The 16513-nt window shown below is 54.0% G+C and overlaps 2 protein-coding genes across 2 annotated transcripts; both read right to left on the reverse strand.

Moving 5' to 3' along the window:
* Positions 1 to 282: 282 nt before the first annotated feature.
* Positions 283 to 7672, reverse strand: phV9 (extracellular matrix glycoprotein pherophorin-V9). Its single transcript, XM_002953333.1, has 8 exons — positions 7592 to 7672; positions 7139 to 7367; positions 5559 to 6616; positions 4325 to 4454; positions 3880 to 3931; positions 3376 to 3483; positions 2945 to 3065; positions 283 to 1980 (listed from the first exon to the last, which is right to left on the reverse strand). The coding sequence occupies exons 1-8, from the start codon at positions 7642 to 7644 to the stop codon at positions 1911 to 1913; spliced, it is 1821 nt and encodes a 606-aa protein (XP_002953379.1). The 5' UTR covers positions 7645 to 7672; the 3' UTR covers positions 283 to 1910.
* A 2395-nt stretch (positions 7673 to 10067) lies between these two features.
* VOLCADRAFT_105899 (uncharacterized protein) lies at positions 10068 to 15354 on the reverse strand (the record flags this gene model as incomplete). Its single annotated transcript, XM_002953334.1, has 9 exons — positions 15092 to 15354; positions 14374 to 14916; positions 13982 to 14063; positions 13461 to 13627; positions 12546 to 12920; positions 12187 to 12267; positions 11536 to 11675; positions 10539 to 11136; positions 10068 to 10175 (listed from the first exon to the last, which is right to left on the reverse strand). The coding sequence occupies exons 1-9, from the start codon at positions 15182 to 15184 to the stop codon at positions 10068 to 10070; spliced, it is 2187 nt and encodes a 728-aa protein (XP_002953380.1). The 5' UTR covers positions 15185 to 15354.
* Positions 15355 to 16513: the final 1159 nt, after the last annotated feature.

Below are 16513 nucleotides of genomic sequence, written 5' to 3' on the forward strand. Positions count from 1 at the left end.
CCCCCCCAGACCCCCCCCTCAAAGGCTGTACGGTGTGCTGTAAACAACACCTGATGTCTGGAAACACACAGCACGTCCCATTGCTTTGGCCTTTCGGCACACACTGTGTTTGCTGGCGCTGCGCCTGCTTTTGAATCACCAGCGGGGCGTGCTGCGAAGCACCCGCCCTTGAAGGTGGCATTGCGTCTGCGGACTTTCTGAGCCGTTTGCTTTGGTCAAGAATGAACGAATGCCCCGTTGACCTAAGTTGAATGCAACAGCGGGCCGTCTCATGGTGATATCATCAAATATTTTATACATAAATAGTGTATAAGCTCCAAATGTTCAGCTTTATATGTGCAGAAGGCATTTGGGGCGACTTATGGCCGAAGTAATGAACCAGTACGGCCAACTGACCAATTATTCCATTTCTTCCAGGCACAGACCCCCATTTATTCCCAAAAAAGTAATATATTACCAAAAAAAAACACTGGCTGTGGGCGCTGTGGGCGCAAATGTCACATGCATGAGAGTCATCCAGAGCAAGATGTAACCTTGGTGTATGAAAGCAAGAAGAAAGTACATCAAAATGGCAACCGGCCGCGTGTTACAGCACTCACATAGATTCCAGACCACCCAATTGGCATCTGCGTTACATATTACAACGAATTGCCGAACCTTGGGCTTCTGGCAGCTTCAGCAGTCAGGAACGCTAGCCACATGACAGCAGGCGAAACGACGGGAAAGCATGCGTGGTCGGAAGTCCTGTGCCCCGTGAAAGTGCTTCCCAAACCGGGGGCCAGGATAGGGTCAAATCAACCTTGAGTCGTGTCAAAGTGCACAGGTTTGGCAATACACGCAGGGACTGCTGTGCTCCTTTCAGACACTGCACCTTCGAAGGAATTCCTTGCCTCCCGGCCGTCACCCCCTTGCCTAATTGAGCATGCATGACGTGGCCACCACAAGGCATGGCCGGGGAATGTTTGTGCTGCTTCCTGGCCATCATCTCGGCCTAGAATCAGTCAATGGTGGGATACGATGATGAAGTCCGTAAACAGACTGGCCCCCAGACTGGCATTGCCAAAAATACGTACTATACATGAATTTACTGTATAACATTAACGTGAAAGCAGTCGTGTACTGATTGGTGCCTGCCAGCAGAACACATCCTATATTGAGGGTTAGATGCATAGATACCTATTATCAACCACCCGATCACAACCAAGCCGGACAAGCTACTGGCCAGCACGATGGCGGCCCATGCAATGCTATAAAACAAGTAAGTTATGCCAATATATGCCAAGAAACAGCTATGGAGACTGTATGAAATCAATCTATGATGTCCACAAGAGAGCGGCGGACGGCCGATACCCTAACCATTGAAACCTCACCATTACGTTCTGAGCGAGGCGCGTGTAAACATCTACAAAACGGACGGACGTCTTCACCGCCCCAGTGATCAGCAGCAGAACGAAACATAGCTCGACGGCATGCTCGCTCATTTCCGCCCAACCCCACACAACCCCCAACTCCATCCCTTGTAAAGGCGACACGTACAACTCCCTAATCTTTAGAGTGGAATCACTGATTTGTTTTCAGACTATCAAATACGCCATATAAGAAATTAACCTGAAGCAAGCAGCAGTAATGGTGGTTTTATGTGCACCAAATACCCACCACTGCTTCCAGCTGGTGCTCTCATCAGCAGCAGCTGCATGCTAAGTGACAGGTCCCGGTTCACACCGACCGTCAAGTCGTCGTCTCAACAACCCCCCTCACTCGCGGAAGGTTGGAAACCTGCCTGCAGGCAGCTGCTTGGGCGGAGTTTCAGCAGCCAGCGCTCCGTCAACGCAATACACACACGCATACACAAACACACACACACGCGCGCGTGTGCCTCACTGAGGCCGCCAGCAACCATGCGGGCTCCTCTACTGCGGACTAGTGAGGTAGGTGGGACAGCAGTAGTCCGAGCTGTCCCTGTTGAAAATGCTGGCGTAACTGCGGGGGTTAGGTAAGCAAGGTAGGGGGACGGAAGCAAGGTTGGAAAATGGGCAAAGGTCATCACTTGTGCCGTGGTAGATACATACACACATACATACATACATACGGGTTCAAATCCGCCTGCCGGCTTCTTGGGTGTTTGAGAAGTGTTGAAATGGGAGGTGGCCCCCCATCTTATGGACGGTGTAGGACGTGATAATATCAACTTGCGAGCTGACCAGGAACTAAGTTAAGGCGCCGTTGATCCGCTAGATTTTGTTGGATGATGGTGGTGAGTTGCTGAACCCAACGAATACATTCTGAAGTCGGATGGGTTGAACGGATTAGGGTGCCCCTCTAGCAGGGGAGAGCAGGGAACTGCCTCGGGAAAGGGGGCCGCTGGTGAAGCTTAACCACCCTGTAACGATATACATACATACATACAATCCACGACCAATTAATTGAACATAAGCAGCTTTCTTCATAAACCAATTATTGGGGTCAGGAAGATTAACGTAGCTATCTACATGCAGGTGTGTCCATTGGCAGGCCCGCGGATGTGAAGTATCCTGGTTAGCACGGGATCTGTTATCCGCCAATCGGTTCTTTTCTGCAAACAGGATACCGCCACCACACGGAAGTACCCCCTATCTATCACCATGGAACAGTGACAGTGAAGCTATCCGCTTATCTAAGACATAACCGGATTGCGATGTGTTAGAACTGCAACGCAGAATAGCTACGTCAAGCCCGCCGCTATGACCAGCCAGCTGTAACAAGTAAGAGCAGATAAGAACGTGCGCGGGTGGCGCCATGAAAGGACTCCAAATGAAGTATTGGACGCGGCCCAGTTAATGGCCTTGGTGAAGGGAATCAATAATGTCGTACCACAGTACCACAGTACCAACTGTGGTAGTAATCAACCTCCTCGCTCGCTCTGGGCAAAGGTCCCCTACTAACGCCATCCCTCAACACCTCTTACCATTTCCCAATGCTTGCGGTGCCTCTGGGCCCCAGGCACAGGTCCTCCAACCTGTACGGCTTGGCAACAGCTATGCAGACCTTTCCGCCGTTGGCCATCGTCGCATTCCAGTTGAGGTTAACTGCTCGGACCCGGCCATGGCAAGCAGGCGAACGAGCGCGCGCAGGGGCCGTACGTGAGGGCCAAGGACACATCCAACACAGGAAAGGCAAGGGTTTTTTTTATGGTGTTGTCCATGGCCTTTGACCGGGCGAACGAAAGGAAGGGCCTATGCTATGTACCGTTCACACTTTTTGCGTACAGTGGGTTTGGCCGCACTTATGCTACTCATGGATGCCACCCTGCCAAAGCGTGAGCTGCCTCAATTTGCGCTTTGTTGCGCTATCTGAGGATTACTTGTCCTGTGGCGCAACCTGCTGAGGTGGTCCTACCTTTCAGTGTCTGGACTCCTGTGGCACCCCAGCTTGGGGAGACTGTTCTACTCGGACCCACGGCTGGATATAGGGTGAAGCCCTTGACCGCCGGCCTCATCCTTTCATCTGCAGAGAAGCGTGAACCACACAAGTGCAAACGTTAAGTTGTAAGCAGCACAATCGCGACCACGTAAGCATGGTTCCCGCTATTGGGCCGGCCGGGCGCTTTTTGAAGTTGGTTTGAAGCAGAGCCAGCAGGTGGAGCAGGGGACCCATATTTCCGGTCCGCTGAAATCCTTTAGTCAGGACGCCCATGCGCATCCTGCCTGGGACGGCTCTCAGGGATAACCTCCCTATCTACATGCCCCAGAACGGCTCCTGGAACACGGCCCTCAAGTTATCCTACCTCACATGCTACACAGCCATGAACGGAGCGGAAACAATAAAAAAATTCCATGAACGGAGCGGAAAGGGCTTTGATTTTAGGCGCCCGTGGAGAGGAAGCCACAATGCTCGACTTACCTATATACCATTCGAGTTTCGCGAGTGTGTCGTTCTTGCTCATGCAGGTGCTCTGCGTGAAGGGATGATGGTGTGAAGGTGGTGATGGTGTGAAGGTGGTGATAGTGTGAAGGTGGTGATGAGTTGAAGGTGGTGATGGTGTGAAGGTGGTGATGGTGTGAAGGTGGTGATGGTGTGAAGGTGGTGATGGGGTGAAGGTGGTGATGGGGTGCGCATAATAAGGGAGGCAGGTAGGCCTTGCCTGCTCCTGACGAAGGTTGCCAGGACAGTAGAAAACATATGCGCACATGGCAAATAGATTAGTCAGAACCCTCTCATACCCGCTTTGTCCCCTCGTGGAAAACCGTAATGTCCAGCAGACAAACGCGCTAGGCGGTCCGCGCTGTAACGAATCCTATTACACCGCGCTGTACCCTGCCCGCCATCCCGCCACATACACCCTCACCGGCACCACGAGTTCAGGTGGCAGCACACTAAGCGTGAAGCAGTACTCCGAGGCGTAGCTACGGCTCGAGTTGGTCGTGTACCACGTGGGAGATAACTTGTACGGCATGATGTTTTGCGTTGTGTTGCACCTGAAGTACAGTGAGACATGGAAAAGCCAGCGGTGGGCAGATGAACATGTAGCTGTGGAAGCAGCAGCGGCGATAGTAAGACACCATTGGCACGCAGTGCGCACCAAAGGTTACAGACGGGCTATAATGCTGACATGGATAAGGTTATCCCGTACCTACTGTGGCGGGCGGAAGGTGCAAATAAAGGCCGGCTGGGAAACCCACCATATTATTAACCTCTAGGTCTCCACAACCTGTCCCCTTCACACACGCCGTAGTTCAGGCCAAGGCGTATTGTTATTACTAATATCATCATTACTATTATCATTACTATTATTATAATAATAATAATAATAATTATTATTATTATTATTATTATTGTTGTTATTATTATTATTATTATTGTTGTTGTTGTTATTATTATTATTATTATTACTATTATTACTATTTCCCCGTATTTATCAAGCCATACGAATGCACAGGAGCGCTCGCAATAATTATTACTTATAGCACCTAAATCAGCAAAGTGCACTGAAGTATGCCTTAGGGTGCTGGGTGGACGGTATATTCGATGCGATAAGCGCCATAGGCGTGGGGTCTCAGGACCTGGTGGCGTCTCAAGGACAATTAGTGACGGGAAACATCCCCCGGCCCTCAGGCAATCCGACAAACTGCGACAGCACCCAGATGCTGAGCTTGTGACATGGTTAGCATGCGCATTTCGTTAGAATGCCTGCAACACCGTCGACAAAATTGTGTATGGTCTATAGACAGGTTCATCGTATAATAGATAGGATCAAGAGATAGATCAGGCATAGACGTATCGTATGGAATGCTCTATAGATTGTACCATGCTATTATAGATCGTCCTTAAAATTGATGGTCGGTAGACGTTCCTCCATTTTACAGACGGTGCTTGCACAGCTATAATAGCTGGCCGCTTCCAAGATGCTGGTCGAGCGCTTTGCGTGTATTTTTAGTTGGTATGTGTGCCGTACTGTGTACCAGCTACTACAGCAGGGCTCATAACATTTGCCGCTTCAGCCCATGCAGCAACCACCCCATGATACGACATGATACGACACCCCGTCAATATAGGTACTCGTCATGCAGGCTTTAACTTACGTGCAGTTGGGGAAAGGAAGTGGAGGAAGTGGAGGAGGAGGAGGAGGAGGATCGTAAATGAGGCAAAGAACAGCCGCCTCCACATCGATGCAGGCCGGAGAAGCGCCGGGGAGCGTTTTGACCGTCACCTCGTACCCCGACAGCTGCGGCTTGCATTCACCTTCACCCGTGATGATCGCGAGCCATTTGACAACCTTTTGGTAGATTTCGCTGCGGACTGTTTGCTCAAGCAAGGCGAGATCGCCTTTAAGGAATTTGCCGCACACAATGGCCTGCGTGCCAGTGCATGAGGTACTATTTGGATATGGGCTCTTGATGGTGACGTTGAAATTTTGAAGTATGCTGTTCATGTCTTCGGAGACAGCCGTTTGGAAGGCGGTGCAGGTGGCGTTGTCGAAACGGTAGGGTGCGGAATCAGTCGGTGGAGTCAGCTCTGCAGCGAAACAGAGTTCGCAATCGAAAAAGCCAGGCACAAATGGAGGGGGTGCCGGTGGGGGTGATGGAGGTGGGGGTGGCGGCGGCGGCGATGGCGACGGTGGCGGCGGCGGCGGCGATGGCGACGGTGGCGGTGGCGGCGGTGGTGGCGACGGTGGCGGTGGCGGCGGTGGCGGCGGTGGTGGCGACGGTGGCGGTGGCGGCGGTGGCGGCGGTGGTGGCGACGGTGGCGGTGGCGGCGGTGGCGGCGGTGGTGGCGACGGTGGCGGTGGCGGCGGTGGCGGCGGTGGTGGCTGTGGCTCAACAACGATATTTTGTGGGCAGCAGTCGCAGGCTGCGTCATACGTCGCCACCGTACAGGTGCCTGCGGGGAGACCGGCCGACGTGCACAGCTGTTGCAGGGTTGTGCAGCCCTGGCCGCCGCGGTTGGTTCTGAGGACGAGGCACAGCTCTGCATTCTGGGCGGTCTCCGTGGTGAGGCCCAGGTTGGTGATTCGCAGAACGGCCGAGCCAGGCGGGCCAGTTGCCGGCCTGTCAAATGCCGGCGCGATCATGGTTTTTCTGCCATTCACACTGGCGATGACGGAGGCCCCGGCGACCAGGCAGCTGCTAGATACGTTGAACTGCGCACAGTGCACGACGATGACGAAAAAAAGGGAGGAAGCAAGGGCAACATGCAGGAAAGGGCGATATGGTGAGGGATTGCTAAAGCAGTATAGAATGTACCGCGCTCCTGCAAAATGTGACATTGGCTTTTTTTCGCAGGTAAGTATTGCAAGCTGGAACTTGGTTCACGGCATTGTACAGACGAAGGAGCGACGGGGTGCTGCTAGGAGCGACGGGGTGCTGCTAGGAGCGACGGGGGGTGCTGCTAGGAGCGACGGGGGGTGCTGCTACCCCGTAAGCCCCAATATTCAGCATCTTGGCGGGTCGCTCCGCCAACAGCCTAGCACGTGGTAGTAAGGTGCATGTGAAACAGTGTAGAACAACGTAATCCTCTATCGATTTTGCTTGGAAGCACCTAATTTGGATATTATCCTGCGAACCTTCTAGTCATCACAAAGCGCACGCGACGCACAAGAGAATCAGACTTGCACGTGTCGTGTATGCGATATATAGTGTATGCACTCTGGTATCGGGCTTACCTCTATTTTGTGCAGGTCAGCGTTGCAGCAGGGGCCAGAACAGGAAAGGGGATCCAGCTTAACCTGGATAGTAAAGCAATAGATCCGATTGGCCACAAACCTCCATACCGGATTCAGCCGATAAGGGCCATTCGTCGTGTTGCATTTGCGGTAGGGAAAATCTGGTGTTGTACCAGTCTGGACGCGTGAAGGATCATAGTCATACTCCTGGGCATCCGCACCAATGGCCCTGAATGGAATGAAACAAAAACATTAATTCTTACGTATATGCAACACTGAGCAGCAGGATCTGCCAAGCATGAACTGCGGGAAAGTCGTTTCACTTTGGTCATCTACAGCGATAACAGAGGATCTTCTGACAAGAAAACATTAGGAATAAATTAATAAATAATATTAATCAAATCTTGGCGAAAAAGGGAAGCGTAGGAGCAAAATATTGTCTGCGATCCTTACCACCCGACCGCCAGCGTTGACAAGAAGAGGAAATGAATTATCCTCTTTTCCATCTCAACTTGAAGTGAGTGAACCAAGTATGCTTTCGTCGATGCGCATGTCCATCTTTAAATTGTGTCCTCTACGGAGGGCCCTATGGCGTACCTTGAAGGTGGGCGGGTGGCGCTACCCGTTAGGTTCTTAACGGTTTCGGGATCAGGCTGCGGAACGGGCCGCAGAACACCTTTATGCCGGTCATTTATTCCAGCCATATTTTATTTTTGTTTCTTTATTTTCATGTGTAAGAAAGTTGTGCATCCATCAGGGAGATACGACTATTAGTGTGTTCAGTCGAGCCCCGGACGCCCGACGTAACATTTGGTGTGGTGTGCGTCAACAGCCGCCTCGGCAATTCGCATGCTCATCCGCTGGTACATTTTTTTGACGTCATATTACGAACACATGCTCGCGCCACTGAATTGTGCCGCACGGTTTCGTGACTTTGTGCGTATCCAACCACGGCCGTATGCTGCAAAGGAGAAATTGTTGGGGCATCCTTCCCAAGTTCCATCTTGTGCAATCCGAATACTGTATCATATACATCCTCCCATCATATGCCTGAAGGGCAAAAAAGACCTCAAACGTAGAAACTGCAACTTGCGATGAAACGGCCCTAGACTACATCGTCAGGTTTCGACAGAGGTTGCTTTTGGCACGTTGCTCCGTTTCTTTAGGTTCAACTTTGGGGCGACTCCCCTTTGACTCGCTCTCACCAGTCGGTCCAGCATCAACCAAAAGGCATGCACATGCATGCTATTAAAGGTATACAATTGTTACACAATATACTTATAATACGTTGTCCCTCATGGACGCGCTCGTGCTCAAGAAATCATTGTGCTTTGGCATCGTGCTCGGGTGAGGCGTACAGTCATAAGAATCCTGAACCTCATCAAGTTTTTAACCATATGTTACTTTGCAGAATGTTTTGGCGTGAATAATTATGGATCGGTCGAAAGGTTTTTGAAGTTTCTTCTACCACTTTCGACAGCAAGAACCAGAGCGGATCCAAACCAGCATAAAAGGACTTCGGCATTTGCCAACGTTGTTACACATTTATCTTGAAAATTTTATATGCAGGTCGCAGAGCTCTTGACGGGCAGCGCGCCAGTGCTATTGGTGCAATTTTGATGCAGACAAGAAGGACAACGACGAAAGTCCGGACAGGCAAGCAAAGCATTCGCAACTTCCCAGCATAAACCACTTAGTGCTTATGAGTCTGGCCCGCGCTATATCGACAAGCAAACCAAGCCTGCGGCATGGCCGCCCACAGGTGGTTTTTTTCTTCCCTTTGTTGCACAACCCGATTATTGGCCTGAGTATATCAAATAGGGGGGTCCTTGTGAAGCAGCTGCCCGCGTTTCCAAAGCACGTATGGTGTTGGATTGTAAGGTGCCCAAGTACGTTTGCGAGGAAGAGAATTTGGCCAGGCTGGAGAGGAAAGTGCAGTGGCATATTGGAATGTGAGATTAACGTAAGCGAGTTACAGGGCGTTTTATTGCACGGGCGAATTTACGTGCAAATCTTTCACCGTAGCATCAGTCAGTTCACTTCTTGGAACGAACATCAGCATAGGTCCAAGCCCTCTCGCTTGGAGGGATATGCAAACAAACATCCTGATAGGGGTAAACTCGCACGCTACCGAGCATTCAACCGAGCACATGCATGCTTAGTTGAATGGTGAGATGCGACCCCCCCTTCATTTCGTGCTCGGCAAGCCTGCCACCGCGTACCGGATATGTTGGCGATGTTACAGAGACGCTGCACCTTGGTTTCTGTGCGCATTGCGTACGATGCTCGACCCCGCCGACCAAAACTACACGTGCCCAACTGAAGACATTCCCGGTGGTTGTGCAGCAGCTCTTGAGGCTGTTGCTGGCTGAAATCCATCCTGAGCTGTTGCAACACGGCTAACGCGGGCACGTCCCTATGCACAGCAAATAGCTGTTCCAAGCCAACAGCGGCGTCCATGTCACCGACACGGCTCTAAACGTCTTATCTGTTCTTATGTTTAATTAAGTTTATGTATGTTATACTTTGCGCAACTTTGTAATTTGACTTTGCTCTGAACAAGATGCTGTATACGTTGCACTACCAAAAACGCGACCGTTTGCTTGCACACAACTGCCTCTTCGCCAGACGCTTCCTCTTCCCGCGGCAGTTTCACGAGCCCAGTCTTGCAAGCTACGACGTAGGCTTTCGGTGCTTTCAGTTACTGCAAAGCAGCCACGCAATAGTCCAGCCTGCATGCCGCGTGCGGCTGTGGCCAACATGCCCACCTGCGCAACGCGCTGGCGCACCTCGTCCTTTTTCGCCAAGAAAATTTATATACACTTATACACGCGCATTTTGCGAATCGCACGCGCGCATCCGCGCGGCAAAATTCGCTCCTGGCTTTGGGGACGAAGTACGGAGGGTTTATTCGGCAGAGTACGACCGCTCACATTTCTGCGAGGGGCTGCTTAACCATAGCCGTGCTCCCGGACCTTTCATGGTAACGTCTTAGAGCGATGTCCAGTTTAGTGTACCTGCCCATGCAGTGTACAGACTGCACCGCGTGAGATGGGGCCGCACACAACAACATAGCTACAAGCACTTTGAAACTGAATTGTCCTCTCCGCTCTGCCTGCAAGCACGCAACTCCCTGAGCCATGCATGCACTAATCATTATCCTTCAGATCGGCTGACTACCGGTGCCACCAAAGGCATTCCTGCACATGCATTCGTATACACAGAAGATAAAGTGCTTCACAGGACTCCTTTTGGACAGAAGGTGCTTCACACGGAACGGCGGAAGGGATGTTGCTACCTGACATCCTCTCATTTGTCAGCGACGTCTTTGCTCTTGGTCCAATGCTCGCCGTATCGCTCTCCGCCCCGCCGTTGCCACCGCCGCCAGCCCCCGTCGTACCTCCTCCTCCCTTGAACGAGCTACAACCTCGCCTGCGTCCACGGCCGCACCCGTTCCTCCCGCCCCGCTCTCCCGTGCCTCTCCCCCCGCTGCCTGCTGCTGCAGCTGACCCAGCTTCTCCCAGCGTGCCTGCAGCAACGTGCGCAGCACCTGGGCTGCACTAGGAGAGACTGGCGCCGAAACCCCCTCCATTACGGCCTCCTCGTCAGAGGACTTGTCGCCGATAGGAACCATTTTCCCAGCCCCTTTTCCCGTACCTAGGCCCCATTCCCCATTCTGCGGGATTGCTGCCTCCAGCCATCGCAGCACTGTCCAACGCTGAGCCACGTGGTCCTGCTCTCCGCCGTCGGAGCCTGTGTACGGCTGTCGTACATGTACTTCAAGTCGGCTAGGCAACCCGTCCTTGGCGCGAGCTGTCAGCCGTTCCCGGATTTCGGCCTCTAGGGTGCCCAGCGCCGCCGCCACTGCCGCCGTCGTCTCTTTGCCCGCGGCTCTGACGACCGCCTTCGCGACGTCCGCCGCCGTGACGTCGAACGTGTCGCAGTCACGTACGGGATCAGAGCGCGTTTCCGGCACGAAGCCGTACTCCAGCAGCCACCTGCTCCGATGATATATTCCATTGACAGCCAAAGGAGCCGGGGATAGAGAAGCCTCAATCACACGCCCACTCAGCCTTAGCCTCGGCCTCAACAAAACCAAATATTCGTAGCTGCCCGCACTGCCTGTGGCATGCCGCCGCTAAGCCGCCTGTCTTCAAGCTTAGGAGGAGATAACGGAACGACGTACTGCAGCTAAGTACCCCTGCCCACCCGCCCTGGAGTCTCTGGACACCCGCTGTGCGGTGTCCCCCCCGTGAGGTACTCACTGCGGCCCGTGGCACGGTCCTTGCCTAGCAGTATGTACATACATACGTACATACATACATACGTACATACATACGTACATACACACGGTAAAACTGCTCGTCGGTGCCGCCTAAGTGGCTCCCCCGCCGCACCTGTCAACGCATGCGGGTACCCCTCCCTGGTCCTCTTCCACTGGCCCCAGGTAGTCGAACAGCAGCGGCTGCCCCGGGCTGATGGGCCGCAGCGCCACCAGGGCAGCTGCCAGACCGGAGCCGGAGGCATCAGGCAGCAGCTGCGAAAGTGCGTATGGGGGAGAAGGCGGGGAGCAGGGGAGAGAAGGAGAAGCTAAATCGAAAGCAACATCATCACGGATGCGTGTTTAAGCTGCAGCATAGCTTTCTGCGCCATGCCGTGCATCGGAAGCGAGGAGGGGAAGGCAGCTGCGGTAGGTAGCGGCGGGTATTGGTGAGGGCGGGTGGGAATCTTGATACCGCGGAGATGGTGCGATGGATGGAGAGGTGTGGCTAAGCACAAGGCGCCGGGGCACGGAGGGTTTTTGATGGAGAGAGGTGCTGGTGTGCGGTTGCTGAGTGGTGATGAGGCCGCGGGGAGAAGGATTAGGCTGGAGCCCCGCCAGGGGTTACCTGTAGCCCCGCCAGGGGTTATCTCGGCTCCTCCGTTTCGTGCCCGCTCACACAGGCCCCCGGCAGGTCCCCCTCCCCACACCCGCCACCTCCCCACGCCCCCTCCCGCTTAAACAGCCCTTGCAACGCTCCCCTTTCCTCCGCGTCCGCACCGCCTACCTGGTACGCCACGTTAGCGCCTTCAGGTCCGTCAAATGCGTGGTTGGCAAGGTCGAGGATGGGAACAAGCACACCAAGCTCCTGCAGGACCCGTGGGTCAGTGGGGGACATGGCACACCTGGTTGCACGCATACCGTACATCTAGCAGTAGCTCAGTAGCTCATTAGCTCAACACTAACGGCCTGCTCTGCACTCCCCTTTCCCCCCTTTCCCCTCTTCCATTTCCTTCATCCAGCTTCCACACTTAAACCCATCCATGTGCTGTATGTGCGCCCTTCCTTCCTTTCCCCACCTCCAGCTGCACCGCATTCAGCAGATGCCTCCTGTCCTCCAGCCTTTTCCTGTCGCGCCCCGCGTACCTGCACCCAATCTGGCATGACCACAGCCGCACCGCCACTGGCGACGAGGCCGCCTTTGCCCTGCCGTACTTCCTCCACACCCACCGTCACACTGCGTGTCTTGGCGACAGCGTACGCCCAATGCCAAAGCGGCAGCCAGAGGTCGCCTCCTCCGCCTCCGCCGCCACCGCCGCCGCCACCGAGCCGCGCCGCAGCTGACCTCCCACCCGGGAGGGCCGTCAGGACGTATCGAGCCAGGTGGTCGGCGAAGAGGGACAGCTGCGCACGGCGCTTGGCGGCCAGGCGGCGGAGCGAGGGGAACTCGGACAGTAGGGAAGCGACCCCCGGGTCACTGAAACCAAGGGCAGTTGCAACGGTGGCCATGACACGCCGGGTCTCTCACACGCCACAAGGGATGCGGGGGGGGGGGGAAATCCGAGGGGCCCGGGGCAGCGGACCGCGCTAGGGACCCGCAAAAAGGGGCCCGGGTAGCGGGAACTGGCGGGAACGGCCCCAACGCGCCGTCCCTGGACCGCGGCCTAAGGGAGTTGTAAGCAGCCGGACAACTTCCTTCCCTGGAGTACGCCCCGGGAGGTCCGCCAGGAAGGGGATGGAAAGAAACATTCCCAGGAAAGCCCATCCCAAGATTTTCAACATTGCGTGTTGAGGGACAGCCCAGGGTAGAAAGGGATAGAAAAAGGGTGTAAAGGGATAGAAAGCCTTTTTGTTTTTTTTTGAGCTGCGGTAATGAGCTACGGAAAAGGCACCAGGACGGCCTCCTTCATTCATTCGGGGGCAGTAGCCAGTGGATATAGCCAGCCTGGATCCAGGTGCCGTACGAGGGCCCGACAGCGCACAGGTATACATAGAACGTTTATGGACGGATGGCCGGGAGGAAGCGGTTCGTGGATTTCGTTTTACGATGCGGTACCTGACGTGGACCGGCAGGCCGCCGTACGACCTAGGCAGCAGGCACAGGTAGTCTGCCCAGGGAGAGCGCTCGCCGTGTGCAGCAACTTCGTACGACAGGGCGAGCGCGTCGAGGAACATGTCCGCATCCTCCACGGCTCGCCATGAGCCGACGGCTCCCCCGACCATCCGGGCTGTGGATATCGTCCAGGGGAAGGGCAGCCGACACACACACACACACACACACACACGCACACACACACACACACAGACACATACACAGAGAGAGAGAGAGACACACACATGTAATCAAAGATAATAAAGAGTTTTAGGGCTCGTTGTCCTTCGTACGTCATTTCCTTCCCCAACCCAGCCTCCCTGCCTGCCTGCTCCTCTCTCTACCTCTCCCAGTGCTACCCCCTTCCTTCCCCCGCCCCTCCGCCCTCCCTTCCTTCCCCCGCCCCTCCGCCCTCCCTTCCTTCCCCCGCCCCTCCGCCCTCCCTTCCTTCCCCGCCCCTGCCCCCCCCCCCACCTAGCCCCGACCTCACCTGCCCGGAAGGTGGCAGCCGACAAACCCAGGGAGAGGGGCACAGACAGCACCACCTCCCCGGCCGCTAGGGCCCGTGAGGCCTGAGGGAACGAGGCAGACCATTTTTCAGATAGAGTAGGTCAAGGCAAGGTGACCCATAGAGCGTGGTTGGGTATTAGGGGCATAATACATACATACATACATACATACATACATACATACATACATACATACATACATACATACATACATACATACATACATACATACATACATACATACATACATACATACATGCATACATACATATGCACCGCACAACCCTTTCCACACCAGATAGGTAACTCGCCGGTACCGGCTACCTGCATGCCCGGATCCCTGCAGGCTATCCACCACCGCCAGCTGACTCACGTGCAGGCCCCTCATGCCGTTCTCGTCGGAATCCAAGTGCACTTTGGACACGTCGCCCCCGCTGGCGGTGACCCATGCCGCCACCGAGTCGAAGAGGGCCTTCAACCCGGCCATTTCCCTGCTCTTCGGGCCAGAAGATGGCTCCGGGGTCCCCCCCTCTGCATTGCCACTGCTGACGTCAGAAAATGAAAGTGCATATTCACTGCCGGTTCCGATGCTATTTTCACGACCATTACCGTTTCTGTTCCTGGTGTCGTTACTGCACCAATGCAGCAACCGAGCCAAGTCGCTTTCCGTGTAAAATGGGGATACAATCTGTTCTTGCTGAAGTTGCCAAACCAGGGGGTCCGACCAGTCAAGCTCCTGTTCAACACTAGCGTGGGTTGCTGACGTGTTTTTGGTAAGGGGGTAGTATTGATGAAGGCGGGGGCCGGTTTCGGAGGATGATACCCCCTCCAGCAGGCGAGCCAGGCCATGGATGGTGGCAGTGGAGAGGTTGATAACCTTGGCGCCAATGGGATGGTTTGCTATGGCCGCCAATGACTGCGGTAAATGAGGGTCATTGATGGGGCAAAAGGGTCCCAAATGCTTCCTAGCATTCGTTGTACAAATGCTGGCAAAGCGCATGTCCTGACTAGAAACGTTCTGCGTCAGCACGTGCTCGTTTGGTGCTTTTGCATGCATATGCAATATGACGTCGTGCTAATGACATCGTTACCTCTGGATTCGTGTATGGCATGACCATGGCAACGACCAGAGCTGCAACCCCAGCCGAGAACGCCAGCAAACCAAATCTCTCAACGGATGACATTGATATCAGATTTAAAATAACAGTCTGGAGCCGGAAGCCATCGAGACAATCAAGACACGATAGTCAAACCAGCAGCCGGAAGCTCAGATTCACGCCGCCAGTATCAAATGCTGGCGTACGCAGATAATGGTGTAATAATACATGATGCATGTTCACAGCGTTCACATATGCATGACCACTTGTGTTGGGTGGCCTAATAGGCCAAAGGATAGTATCCTTTGTGACTAAGCAACCCTTTTAGTCACGACAGTCGCTCAACAAAAATGCACGGTGCGAGAATTTTGATGTGTATTGAGTCAGCCCATTTGGCTGGGGGAGGTTTTGTGCTGCAACTTTAACGCGTACCGGTATGCGATCAGGACTACTTTTAGGGCGCCGCACACAAGAAGATATGTATGTGAGAGCGATTTTTAGTCCAGAAAACAAGCACCACACGAGCCGCGTGTTCAAGCTAGGGGAGAGGTCGTAAAATGGTTTCTGTAACGATAGTAATCCTAATAAAGCCATCGCAGCTACTTATTGTCGTTTAGCACCTTCTAAAGGGCCCAGCCTTCTTTCTTAGTTCCCTATACACGTAATGCCCAACACTGCTGGCTGCGAACTGCAGTCGCACCTTTGCAGCCGCTTTTCTAGGATCTCGATAATACCTTCCCATCCTGGGGTACTTCCAAGCCCTCCCGAACCACGCAATAAGCGGAAGCAATTACACAGATTGATCGCCTTCGCTGCCTTCTGCAACAGGCATTTGCAACCGCTGCCCGTCCAAGCTGCTGACAGGCCAACCAACACTCCTAAGCATGCATTCCACAAGTTTCGCGAGCCGCTCCTCACACAGAAACACGCTCTTCCCCTATAACCCCGCACAACAAACGGGGGACAGATCCTCCCGAGGCGGCGCTTCGCGAGCTGTCCCGCCCACCTTTCCATCCGTACAGAACCTTGTCGATGGCCATACTACATACAGAACGGAAAAGGCTAACGGGTTTCGCGATGGGAGCAACAGCTGACTGCCGTACCAGTTATAATTGCGAGCGCAATTTCGCTATCGGGCTCGTGGCCTCGCTATACTGTATCATTCTTATCCTCCTCCCCCGGCATTCCAAGCAGTAGCCATATTCTGCACAGCGGCTCATGCTCCGCCCCCACATTGTTCACAGGTCGATAACGGCTAATATTGACCGAAAAACAACACTCATTCCGCCCCAGTGGCCCTCTCACATACATACAAAACGTATACCCAATTGCGCACTCGCTTGTTGTGTGCGCATATGGGTACCGCCATGCGAAACAGAAAACGCCCAATGAGGACGCAGGGGAGACATCCTGCTA

Source organism: Volvox carteri (genome assembly GCF_000143455.1).
Source record: "Volvox carteri f. nagariensis unplaced genomic scaffold VOLCAscaffold_35, whole genome shotgun sequence".
Classification (NCBI taxonomy): domain Eukaryota; kingdom Viridiplantae; phylum Chlorophyta; class Chlorophyceae; order Chlamydomonadales; family Volvocaceae; genus Volvox; species Volvox carteri.

Excerpts from the sequence above, each read along its gene's own strand:
- phV9 (XM_002953333.1), bottom strand. The coding sequence starts at position 7,644 with ATGGAAAAGAGGATAATTCATTTCCTCTTCTTGTCAACGCTGGCGGTC. Across the intron at positions 6,617-7,138 it reads CTGACCTGCACAAAATAGAG|TTCAACGTATCTAGCAGCTG; the intron begins GTAAGCCCGATA and ends CACTGTGCGCAG. Across the intron at positions 3,484-3,879 it reads GAAACTCGAATGGTATATAG|ATGAAAGGATGAGGCCGGCG; the intron begins GTAAGTCGAGCA and ends GCTTCTCTGCAG.